Source organism: Lutjanus erythropterus, chromosome 7 (assembly GCF_056507025.1).
Source record: "Lutjanus erythropterus isolate fLutEry1 chromosome 7, fLutEry1.hap2, whole genome shotgun sequence".
In the NCBI taxonomy this organism is placed as follows: Eukaryota; Metazoa; Chordata; class Actinopteri; order Lutjaniformes; family Lutjanidae; genus Lutjanus; species Lutjanus erythropterus.
The window spans coordinates 19,386,257-19,398,577 of NC_139323.1; the positions used below are offsets into that span (position 1 = coordinate 19,386,257).

The 12,321-nt window shown below is 39.5% G+C and overlaps 1 protein-coding gene across 3 annotated transcripts in view; it reads right to left on the reverse strand.

Moving 5' to 3' along the window:
• Positions 1-12,321, reverse strand: part of tle2b (TLE family member 2, transcriptional corepressor b) — a 136,824-nt gene that overhangs the window by 106,924 nt on the left and 17,579 nt on the right. For all 3 annotated transcript variants that reach the window (XM_084723083.1, XM_084723084.1, XM_084723082.1), the window contains exons 2-3: positions 10,354-10,451; positions 6,519-6,582 (exon numbers count right to left, since the gene is read on the reverse strand). In XM_084723083.1, the coding sequence (XP_084579209.1) occupies positions 6,519-6,582; positions 10,354-10,451 (162 nt within the window). The remainder of the gene's footprint in view (positions 1-6,518; positions 6,583-10,353; positions 10,452-12,321) is intronic.

The following is a 12,321-nucleotide window of genomic DNA, read 5'->3' on the forward strand; positions in this document are numbered from 1 at the left end:
CGAATTGAGTATGAGCTACTGTTATTAAGGAGGAGGTTTAGAGTGCCACATTGGCGATTGAATAGATATAAAACTCTTTTATTTCTACTTTAATAAAAATTTTAAATGGCAGCAGATGAAATAAGTAGATATGAAATAGATATGAAAACCAACAGAGCTATAAAGTTACTTTTTTTGCACTACAGGTCTAAAATCAGTGTATGTTTTTTTCTATATTTTACTTTATTATTGTTCTTCTATTATTAATCTTCTTAGACAGATTTCTTGTGACTATCTTACCCTGTCTCTTACATATGTGGAAGGTTTCTTTATGGATGCACCATGGACTGGAACTCAGTCCAAATTTCCCACAATGTGGGACAATAAAGTAAATCTTGGATCTTGGAACTATCTGTTTTCTCCCTATCTTGAAATTTTAATGTGTTGTCACGTATTAAAAACATATAGAATTTAGGCTGTCCTGGTGGCTCATTTCTACTTAAACACAGATTTTGAGGTGGAATCTCTCAAGATTAGATTTGGAGAATGCACTTAGAGTAACTGTTTGTAAGATGCAGTAACTGACATGTCAACCTAAAGCATGTCTTCATCAGATTTTCAGGTATTTGCCTCAGAGACAGTCCTGAAGCAGGTATGGTTTATTTGTGATATATACAAGAATATATTGCATTAGTGAGCAAGTTATGGTTAGAATTGTTGATGATCAGACAACCACAGCATCAACAAAGTACCTACACAAACTCAAACTTTTTTCAAAGAAAATAATTAGAAGAGTACACTCAACAGAGTGCAGATCTCCGCCAGGCAACCTGAAAATAATATTTGGATGAAACCCCTTTGTAATCACATAGTTAGTAACTGTTTAATTACATACTTTAAACTCAGTAACTGTAATGGAACATGTAACTAGACTATCTCCAGCACTGTTAGACATTTGTGTGAAATTTTGTCAAAATTAGAGCATGAATTCTTGAGTTATGGCCAAAAACATGTTTTATGAGGGTACATTGACCTTTGACCACCAAAAATCAGTTCCAAGTGGACATTTGTGCCAAGTTTGAAGAAATCACCAACACATTCTTGAGATATCATGTTCAAAAGAATGGGATCACTCGAAAAATGTAATGCCTCTGGTCACGGCTGTTGCTGGTGTGGCAACATTAAAAAAGGCTTTTTTCAAAAGATTTTTCAAAAATGTGAATCACAGAGGTCCTTTAGCATGTAGTTATGAATGTGCACACCAAAAACTATTAGGCTGATCGGTCCAGCAGTATGTGAAACTAGCTACAGGTCCATTGGTCAGACACACATACAAGCAATCGCACTGCACACTGCGCTTGGTGAAGATAAAGATAATACCAAGTGACGTAAGTCCTCTAAATAAAACATCAAAATACATAATTTGTAATGGCTGCACAGACTGATAAATACAAGTTTTCTGTTCTGACACCCCTTTTGGCATAACAACAATTGTTCTTTGATGTGACACCACTTAAGTTGAAGTTTGGTTAGATTTATGCACAAAAATGGCTTGAATAGGGCTGGGAAAAGACTGCGGTTTGGGTTAAAATAACTACTTGGTTAAGGCTGGGAAACAATCGTGGTCATGGTTACAAGAAACCAACCATGACTTACTGTGGGAAAATTGGCAAAATCCATCATTTTGTTGACCCACCAAACCACACAGACATCCTACCTCTGCAGACTTTGTGGCTCTATAACAACTTCACTCTATTTCCACCTTTGTTATTGTCACATTAACATAACATGCTATTTTTAGGTGTTTATGCTGCTGTTTTCCTTGAGAGAACAGTCAAATAAAAAATTCAAAAGACTGCCATGTTACAGTAAAAAAGCATGTTTTCTTAAATGTCACGTTTCTTTGGGTGTTAAAGTTCGCAAAGGAAATGCATCAGGCCATGTATAACCATGTATAACCATCTCCTTACTTTCCAACCCCCTAACCCTAGTATTTAAAGAGCTTAAAACTGATGAATAGTAAAGGCAGGAGCAGTGCAGCGTAGTGAGCAGAGCCCCAGCCTGTGGAAACAGGCCTCAGTGTGGATGACAGGCCTAACGAGCTAAATATAGCCTTCTGGGTTATCTCCTCTGTGGGCGCAGCGAGTCCGTTGTTGCTTCACATTATTTACGTGTCTGTGCGTGCACCCTCTCCCTCTCTCTTTCCCTCTCTATCTCTCTTTCTTTCATTTCACGCCCCCCCACACAAACACATCACTATCTCTTTCTCTTGCACTCCGTGTTGCATACTCTCTTTTTTTTCTCTCTCTCTCCATTTCATCCCTTCACAGCATCTTTTTTTTCACCCTCCATCTCTCCTCTCTGCAATTCCGTCCCCTGGTATCTCTCTTTTCTCATTTCATCTCTCTCATTCCTTTTCAGCATTTTTTCACTCCATCTTTCCCTCTTTATCTCTCTCCTGCCTCTATCACTCCCTCTCCTCTTTTATTCTCTTTATCTCTGCCTCCCTTTGTATCCTTCCCTCCCTCCCTCAGCAGCTCCCTGTTTTTTTTTTTCTGTCTGACACTCTCCGAGCCTTTTTTCTCTCAAGCTATCTTTCCCTTTGAGCCTCTCTTTCACTCCCCTCTCTCTCATTTTCTCTCCCTCTTTCCCTCCCTCTCATTTCTAAGCCATGCCTATGAAGTAGCATAGTGCTGTGTTAGCCATCCACTACACCACAGTGAGCCCCAGTTCAAATAATATAGCCTGGAGTGCTAACCATCTGCCATGCTAACCTATATGAATATGTCATCTGCATCTGCAGCTCCCTGACCTCCTGCCATAGGGAACTGTTGAAGCCTTGTGATGGACTTAAACATATAGCAGACAATACCCCAGTTCACTTCCAATGGCACAGTGGTCACAAAGGCCATGACATTTAATATGCACAAAGTTCAATCAAATGTCATCCAATGCCCCTGTCTGAGACAGGGGACAGACAGGGAACTGCATCCATGCTGGCACGCCACCCCTCCTATTGTATGAGAATGGGTGGTGAGGATTTCAATGGAGAAGGTGGATGTTTGTCTGGGCTGTTTGTTCCACACAGTAATTCTGTGAAACCACAGCTAAAATGGGGAGTGCCTGAGATTAGGGAAGTGGGTGTTTTGAGAAGTCTGTGGTTTGCAGAGGTTTTTCTTTGTGTGTGTTCTGCTGCACTGTATCATATTTATGTGCACATGTTGCTTCTTGTATTTTCTTACCACTCTCAAAAGCATAGCGAGGATATTTTCATGAAATGAGGTCAGTTTGAAAAATCCTTCTCTTTTTAAGGGAACATTTGAGGGTTGGGGTTAGATCCCAAACAAAACCTCAACAAGTTTTTGGCTTTGCAATTGTATGGATTTGTGATTATACAGTGCATGATTTATTCAAAGTTGTATTTTGTTTATGCAACTGCCAGAAAATGCAATAATTTCAAAGTGTAATAAAAATGTCCCTTTATAGAGCTGCGGATGTGATGAGATTATGTTGTAACTAAAGCATACATAATGACTAACTGAGCTTATGTAATTTTTGCTGAACCACCATATTGGTCACAGGTGATAATTGAAGGACAATGCATTTCCATTCACCGCTCAAGATTGTCTTGAGTCAGCTGCTTTAAAGACACCATCATTACATCATAAGGTGACCAGACCAGCCAGAAACAACAAACAGATCTCATGGTGGGGTTTTGCTTATTTCTTTCAGCCACTGAAATGTTTATCTTTGAAATGCTAGAATGTAGTGTAGTGACAATAGCACAAGCAGAGATGAGTCACAAACTGACTTATGGGGTTTTCCATCATCACATTTGGCTGCACTGAGTCAAACTACCCAGTGCTGATTTGAACTTCCATTATCACTTATAACAATTTCTGGAGTAGGGCCCAAGTGCGCTCAACTCGCCTCAAAGTGGGCTGCTGTGACATCTCAACTCTCAGTCAGGTGTTTGCAGGAGAGCAGAGAGAAATACATTTTTAAAAGTCTCTGTGTGTTCAGCACTCAGTACTTTTGTGGCTTCGAACTGAACCCGCGTCACTGTTTGCACTTTCAGTTATCTTCTTTATTTTACTGTTTCATGTTTACTTTCAGCTTTCAGAGTCGTGTTAACTTACTGCTGATAAAAACCCAACATTACCTATACTGATGTTTCATAATAAAAATGTTTAGACAACAAAATAACAAGGCTTTAATTGTTAAGAATTTATAGGAAATTAAGTATTTGCTGTTTTATAGCCACCTGATCGGAGCGAAGCCTGTCTTCATTTAAAAGACACCTCTAAGTAGGTAGTCCTGTTTTAACAGAGATGCAAATGCCTGCTGTGCTGGGTTGATGTGCAGAGTCAAACCAATCCAGCATGTGTATGGAAAAGGGGTTTCAGTAAAGTCAACATTTGTTAGCTAATTTTGTCCACCATAAGCTACTGGTGACTAAGTAAAGGCCGTAGCAGCACAATTGTGTACTGAATTGGACATTGTTGTTTTACTGCACCCAGATTAATTTTGTGGCAATTTATGAGAAAAAATATATATTATTTCTTGTTTCAAAAGTGACATAGTCTCACTTTAATTACTATATGTATAACTACTACCAGCAGACGGTATGAGGAGGGATGAGGGGAGATGCAATCCCTCTTCTTAACCTGCAATCTGCCTCCTCCATCCCCTGACAGCAGAGAAAGCACAGGGGCAGAGGGGCAGTTTAATTGTATGTCTTAGTCTGGTCTGCCTGACTCATCGATCCTTCATCTGATTGAGATTTGTGCAAGTTAGAATCTATGGCCCTGACCATGGCTCTGAAACATCAGTAGCGTAACGGTGCTGTGTATTGATAAATCCACGGTGCTGTCATGGTGCTGAGGTGGCAGACAGATTTGTAATTGTTTCAATTTTGTCTTGGATCGGTGGGGGAGTCTAATGTTGATTAGACACTACGATAATATTATTATTATTATGTCATCAGTAGTAAAAAATAAAAAGAACATCTTTAGTAAAGTAGTACTATGCTATACCATCATCCAACAGTTTGTTTTGGAGAAATATTTATGTAATAATATTTATGCAACTCTGACAGGTTTCAGTATCATTTGGCACTTATTACACTGTCTGTTACTGCATGAATTAAAATTAAGATAAGTTGTGGCCTCTTTAATGGAAGGTTCTTGTAAGAACAGAAGAACAAGAATGTGTGTGTGTGTGTGTGTGTGTGTGTGTGTGTGTGTGTGTGTGTGTGTGTGTGTGTGTGTGTGTGTGTAAGTGTAGGATGAATGAATTTGTATATGCTGTATCTCCTGTGTATTTGTGAGTGTGTATTTTTATCTGTTTATCATCTGCCTGCCTGTCTGTCTGTGTGCTTCTATATCCACTTGTCTGTTTCCCTGTCTGCCTGCTCGTTTTTCTCTCTCATACTCAGTCTGCCTGTCTGCTTCTTTCCCTCACTCTCTCTCTCTCTCCCCCTCTTTCTGTCTATCCATCTGTGTGTCTATCTAGCTTACGGCCCTGATCCTGCCTGCTCTCCCAGGTTTATGAAATGCGAGCAGCTTAGCAGATGGTGCATATCGTATTCTGGTCGGCTCTGTGTGGGTTTTGTACCACAGACGAAGGCTTACGATACATGTGAGCCTTTAGTCGCACAGACACACCGACACAGAGGGAGCTCAGGCTGTTAGCACACGAGAGAAAACAGAGAGGAAGAAGAGAGAGGGAAACAGACTGAGGAAGATAGAGGGTCTGAGGGAGGAAAGAAATGGGGATAGACATGGGAAAATACGTTTGAGCAAGAGGTATATGTGAGCAAGACTAATGGAATGAAACAGAGAAAAACATATAATGCTTGTTTAGTGATAGTTTGTAGAACTTCTGGAAATTTTAAACTGTTGTCCATAATTACAGATATCCAAGATTATGTGCCCCTACAGAGATCCAACAATCACCGACCCTTAATTCACGCCGTGAGTGAACATGGGGCATGCAGGCCAAATGAAGCACTGCAGCCTGAGAGATGCTCCGTGGAGCACTTTTATACTGAACTATAGGAGGACACACACTTAGATTTTCTCTGACTATGTGAAAAATCTGACGTGTTCACATCACAGATGATGAAGAAAGGCATTAAATTAATTGTCAAATATTCATATTGAATGGCCAAATCTGATTCGACTGAAAAAAACTCTTAGTCTGGGAAATCCCTGATATCTATATCTATTTCCTTGGTATTATTTTTGTTACATAAACAGCTTTCTGATGTAAATGTAATGAAAAAATAAGTTGAAATGGCAACAGAGAGAGAAATACTGAGAGGAACACAGGATGAACAACAGAAAAGTGGAGAGTTTTTACTCCTGTATGACATAAACACAAAAGAATGTTGATCCAGCTAATCAAAAGCACAGATACAACTCCCCTGATTGTAATTCCTGTATGAGAACCCATCAGACTCTTTCCAGAGTTTCTGAGTGGCCCAGTCAGACTAACAAATCACTGTGCAGCTCTGGTAAAGAACTGATTGGACTCACCATGATGTAGTGCCTCTGCATCTCAGTCTTCTCACTGGCCAGCTTCTCACACTCCAGCTTCAGGCTGCACAAGGACGAGAAAGGACACACACACACACGGATTAAATGGTGTATTTGCATCAACTGAAATAAATTATAATTTCCACAGGATTTAGATATTGCAGAGGTCAAACATAGTTTAAGGCCGAGTAAGGATACCAAAAAATGATTCTTAGTCACACGGTTGAGCTACCTATTACTGCTGAAAGTGACACTGGAAAATATTGCCTTTGTGGTAGCAACTGCAGGCAGGGTGTGTTTTATTCACCACTGCAATTCATCACAACTCTGTGTGTGTGGGAGTCTAGTCTAGTTATATACATCATGTGTACATTAATGTGTTTATGTCGGAGAGGCAGAGGTGAGAATTAACGCAGCATAAATACTTTGAGACTGTACTCAAGTGGAGTTTTCAGATATTCATACTTCAATCAAGTATTTATTATGCTGACAACTTTTTACTATATTTCAACACAGATACCTGCACTCTTTATTACTCACATTTTAAAATGGCCCATGACTTTACTTTTAATGGATCTGAAAGGAATTATTGATAATGTTTTAATTGGCATCATTGCATGCCGCATTCCCAACATCAAGACCAATTTCAACCTAAATGAACGGGACAATAACACATAGAAAAGATGATTCTTTGCTGTATTCATCAGTGCATTTCATGTACAAAAGGACAAAAAATGATGGAAAAGATGCAACCAGCTCCGAAAAGGATGTAATAAGATAAGAAATGACATAAAAGATGTAACAAGACAAAAGCAACATAAAAGACGTATAACCACAAAAAGGATGTAACAAGACAAAAATTATGTAAATGACAAAGACAAAAATGTCAAAGAAGTAAAAGACAACAATTATTTAATAAGACAAAGTAAGACAAAAATGATGAACCAGGTCTAAAACAACATAACAAGACAGAGCAAGATAGTACTTTTCCCACTTTGAATCAGTACTTCTACACAATTATCTACTTCTACCTGAGTAAAGAATGTGTGTACTATTATCACCTCTGCCTAAAAAAGTAAGTTTGTGCCTTTTTGTTGTGCTTTTAGTTTGCTGCTTTAGTCCTGCATCAAGCCCAGGTTTGGTACATTTAAATGTTTCAAATGCATTGCATTAGTCAATAATGGGCGAAATAAAGACAAAACTTTGCAAATGCAAGTTTCTCAAAATCCCCTAAGGAAAGGCTTCATTATGGGTTCAATATTATAGGGCAAGTCCATCTGTGTTCTTATGCACAGATGCTACTGTTAATATTAATATTACAAGATACACATTTGATTTTTATCTCTTAAAAGTTTGGTATTCAATTAGCAGCCCAGCACTGAACAGGCCTTTGTGTGTCTCTGAAATACTGCCAAAGTTTCAAATAGAAATTCCGCTCAGCCGTTAGCAAAAAGCAGTGACTTAGGTTAGAGGGCTGATGATCTCCCCTCCCCTCGCCTCCCTCAACCTAGGGGGTTTATAGGAACATCATCATGCAGAAACCTACGTCAGGTCAACTGGGAATTTTGTTTTAAAAGGGTTTGGGGAAACAGCATTTTAATTCCAAAACATTTTCACTTTGACCAAAATTTATATGTTAGGATTTGAATACATAAACAACACTGCTGGGGAGCTAAAGACTGATAAAGAAAGCCTCAAAACAACAAAAAAATAATGGATTAGCCCTTTAACATTTATTTGCTCTGGACAGTTTAAATTGTCAAGTTGAGGTGGGAAAGAGTGTATGAGTTTGCCAGGCACTTTATCAGGCCAATATTCAGAAAAGGTTATGCGGACCATGAAATTAACTGTAGGGCTGGGTATCAGTATTCAATATCTTTAAGGTATCGACCAATATAAGTAGTACCGTGTAGTATTGAAACTTCTCAAGTCAAATGCTACCTGCATTCAATTCCTTTTTTTTTAACCAGTCCATGGTTTTGCTCACAGCAAATCACCACAAGTGTTCTTTGATTTAATCTGATATTTGATTGGTCCACTACAGCAGCAGCTACATGTTGAGCACAGTTAATTTGATGGAGCAGGTAGTTCAGTGTTCCAAGATGCCAACAAAACATCCCATACAGGTCTGTGGCATCTGATGAAAATAAAATGAATAAAATGTGGAAGATTTATTTCAGCCATGCTTTCATTTGCATGATGGGTATTGAACGAGGTAGAATAAAGGGTATCAAATGAAGTACTCTGTTGGTTTTGGTATCGGTACCCGAAGTAGTACTGGTATTATAATTTTTTGAACCAGAACCAGCTCTAACTGACAGGTAAATCAAGTAGTTTATTATTTAAGAAAAAAAGCTATAGCATCATGCTGGTGATTGGCTGTGTAGTGGCTAATGTCAACATTTTTAATGCAGAGGATAGAGATTTGTAGCCGTTTCCATCTTTATGTGTGTGTGTCAGTGAGATCCAGCAGTTGAATGTGTATGTAGCAGTAAAGTGGTGTTGCTGTATCACAGCAGGCTGCTCAGCCTGCCCACTGAGGTGTGAGCAAGAGGCTGTTTGTTTTAACCTACAATATCTCTCTCGGACAAGGTCACTTCTGGTCAGCTATATGATAAAATGATCAACTGTGAAATTTTAAAACAGACCTATAGTACAAGTTTTTTTGATATGTCGGAAAACTGTAATCTCAGTTACCCACAACATCAGTTATGCAAACGAAGTGTAATGGTAAGAGCCATTAGTAGAAATAAGAAGGAAAATTTGAGATAAGACAAAAAATAGTTAATTATTATTAATACAGAGTTTCTGCAGGTTTCGATGAGTGAAATTATTATGATGCATAAGACCTACTTCATCTTCATATTTGCAAAAAATGTATGTTAATGAATTTCTTAATTAATTAATATTATTCAATCTTTTAACAAGATCTGCCAATCCAAATCACATGCTGTAAGACACTTTGTCCTTTCCACACTTGAAGATCATTAATGGTTATTGATTCAGTCGTTTCCTCTTATAGTTGTTTTAGTGTTAACAAATTTTCCCAAAATCGCATTTTCAAGTGAGACTGAAGTTAATGCAACTTGATAAAACTAATGTGATCTTTATAATCCAATCAGTTTTAAAGACCTGTCAAAATCAATAAAAGACATTTTAAGACATTTTACGCCAAAAACTTAGATTATTGGATTTACGGCCCACAGAAACCTGAGTAATATCATATGAGAGATTGGAAATCTCAGTAACCACACTCAGACAAGACACTGTATGTAAAAAGAACACTGATAAGGTGAATGTAGGTAAAAACTATGACCTCTTTATAATTCCCGTTATTAGAGCAACTATATACCTGTTATTTAGAAGACAATGTATAGATTTACACAAAGATGATGAAGTGTTTAAAGCTTTGAGATGGTTGAGACTGCATTCAGTACGAGGGGTGGCAACTCACTATCAGTCTCCGATATTTTGTACATTCAGTGCAGTAATAAAGATTAAAGGACGGCACACAGCACACTGTCATATTATCTTTACTGCTTCATATATTCAAGAATTCAACACCCACTGCCACTGAACTGAATTACAATGAGTTGTTTCTATAATTATTACATCTAGTGTAGAGAATATATGATATTAAAAAAGTACGGAAGAACGATTCTTCGTATCAGTCATACCAGTTCTTCTTGATTAGACAGAACTGAACAATGTTAACCATTTACATTTATAACTTTAATATTCATAAATACAATGTGGACCATTATGCATGTGTATGTATCCATGCATGTCTGTATACTGTCTGTGTCATGTGTGCAATGTGATATTGTGTGTGTACCTGTGATACTGCGCCTGGAGGAACTGGAATTCCTCCTTGATACGGTCCAGAGTTTCCAGGACTGTGAACTTGAAAGACTGGCCAGGTTGCAAGGGGACCTGCACAGGAAAAAGAGGAAGAGAAGAAGAGAAAGAATGGATGAAAAACAGATACCGGTGTGTGTGTGTGTGTGTGTGTGTGTGTGTGTGTGTGTGTGTGTGTGTTCCTGCACAAGAAATGAGAGTGTGTGCATTGTGCCTGTAATGTATTTGTGTTGGCAAATGTGCACCTGAATGTGCCATACATTTGAGTGTGTGCGCATGCAAGTGTGTGTGTCTGTGTGTGTGTGTGTGTGTGTGTGTGTGTGTGTGTGTGTGTGTGTGTGTGTGTGTGTGTGTGTGTGTGTGTGTGTGCGTGTGTGTGTCAGAGAGCAAGGCAAAGGGAGAAAAAAGCCAAGATGAAAGTGAGAGGGAAGGTCACTTCCCCTTCCCACACATCATAAAGCCGTGTCCTCTCTCTGTTCTCCTCCTCCTCTAATGACTCTGCCTCCTTCCCTCCACTGCCCCCATCCTTTCTTCCTCTCCTCTCCTCTCCTCTCCTCTCCCTCTCTTTCACATTAGCATCCTCTCCACTCTGCCAGGTTGCTAATGTATTCCAGCCTACATAGAGCTGAGAAGGGAGGAAACGTCAAATGAATAACTTATAGGGAATCACGGCAGCGTCTCTCACCTGCTAAAAGCTAAAGAAGGCCCAACAAAACAAGCACCTCCCTGGGGTCCACCCCCCACCACCACCTCCACCAGTCCTCCATGTCTGTCTAAAGCGCTTTTGACAGCCGCCCTCCTCCTCCTCTATGGTCTTCATGAAGTTTCAGAAACAAGAGCACCGTGAGTATTTGTTGATGCTGTAGTCGTTCATGTTTGGGGATGGGGCTTAGTTTGCAGTCAGGCAAATCTAGAGTAGATTTTTATGTAAAAGACACCATTTGTTTTTGTGTTCTTCTTCCTTTTTTCTCCATAAAATACATATAATTGGATAGGCTGATTTTCCCAGCACAGTGGACCTCCCACTGTTAGCCTCGGGAGGATGCAGCCTGCCAGGTGCGTCTGCCACTTCTTTTCAGCCACTTCTCATCACCTGTCAGTGTTCAGCCTCAACAGGAGGATTGAGGTTCACACTATCCTGCCTGGATGCCACGTCCCTCTGCACAAGTGCTCTGACACTGCTGGTGAAGAGACAAGGACACTTCAGCTGCATCTAACCCTGCAAATACTGCCCACTGTGTGGATAAGTGCACCCAGCCAAACCCCAAGTGCCACAGCATGAGATTGAACCCAGATCCGTGCCGTGTTAGGCAAGTGATTCTTCCTCTTTGCCATCCAGACTACCTATAAGAGGTGTTTATTTTTTCCTTCCAGATACAGAGTCCAATACCTGAACTTTATGTACCGGTTGACAGTAGGAATGCACCAATCTCACTTTTTTCAGACCAAGTGGATTTACTTATCAGATTAATTAGTCGCGGTGTTCAACTACTTTACACCCGCCGGGACTTACTGGACAGCGGCTGGCTGCGGTCTACAGGTGCACTCTGTGCGTTTATTTCAGTTTTACATGGACTTACGTGGAATTTTACAATAGTGACGGCACAGCCAAGAAAAGTTTTATCAATTTGCCTGTGTCAAGCGGCTACTTCTCCTGACGTGGTATCAGGTGCGGGGTATTGGAGTATTTTTACGAGTACGAGTACATGAGGACAGTTTCAAACCGATTGCCGACACGGGTATTGGTATCAATTCATCTCTAGCTGACAGTATCAATCCAATACCAGTGCCTTAAAAAAACAAAACAAAACTAAACTAAACAATTATATACAGAAAATGAATGCAGCATCCAGTTACTAAATTATCTAGTATCGGAGTGGTGCATTGATTCACGTACAAACCGATTTCGGATTTTAGGCAGTATCACGGGTATTTTCCCAATACT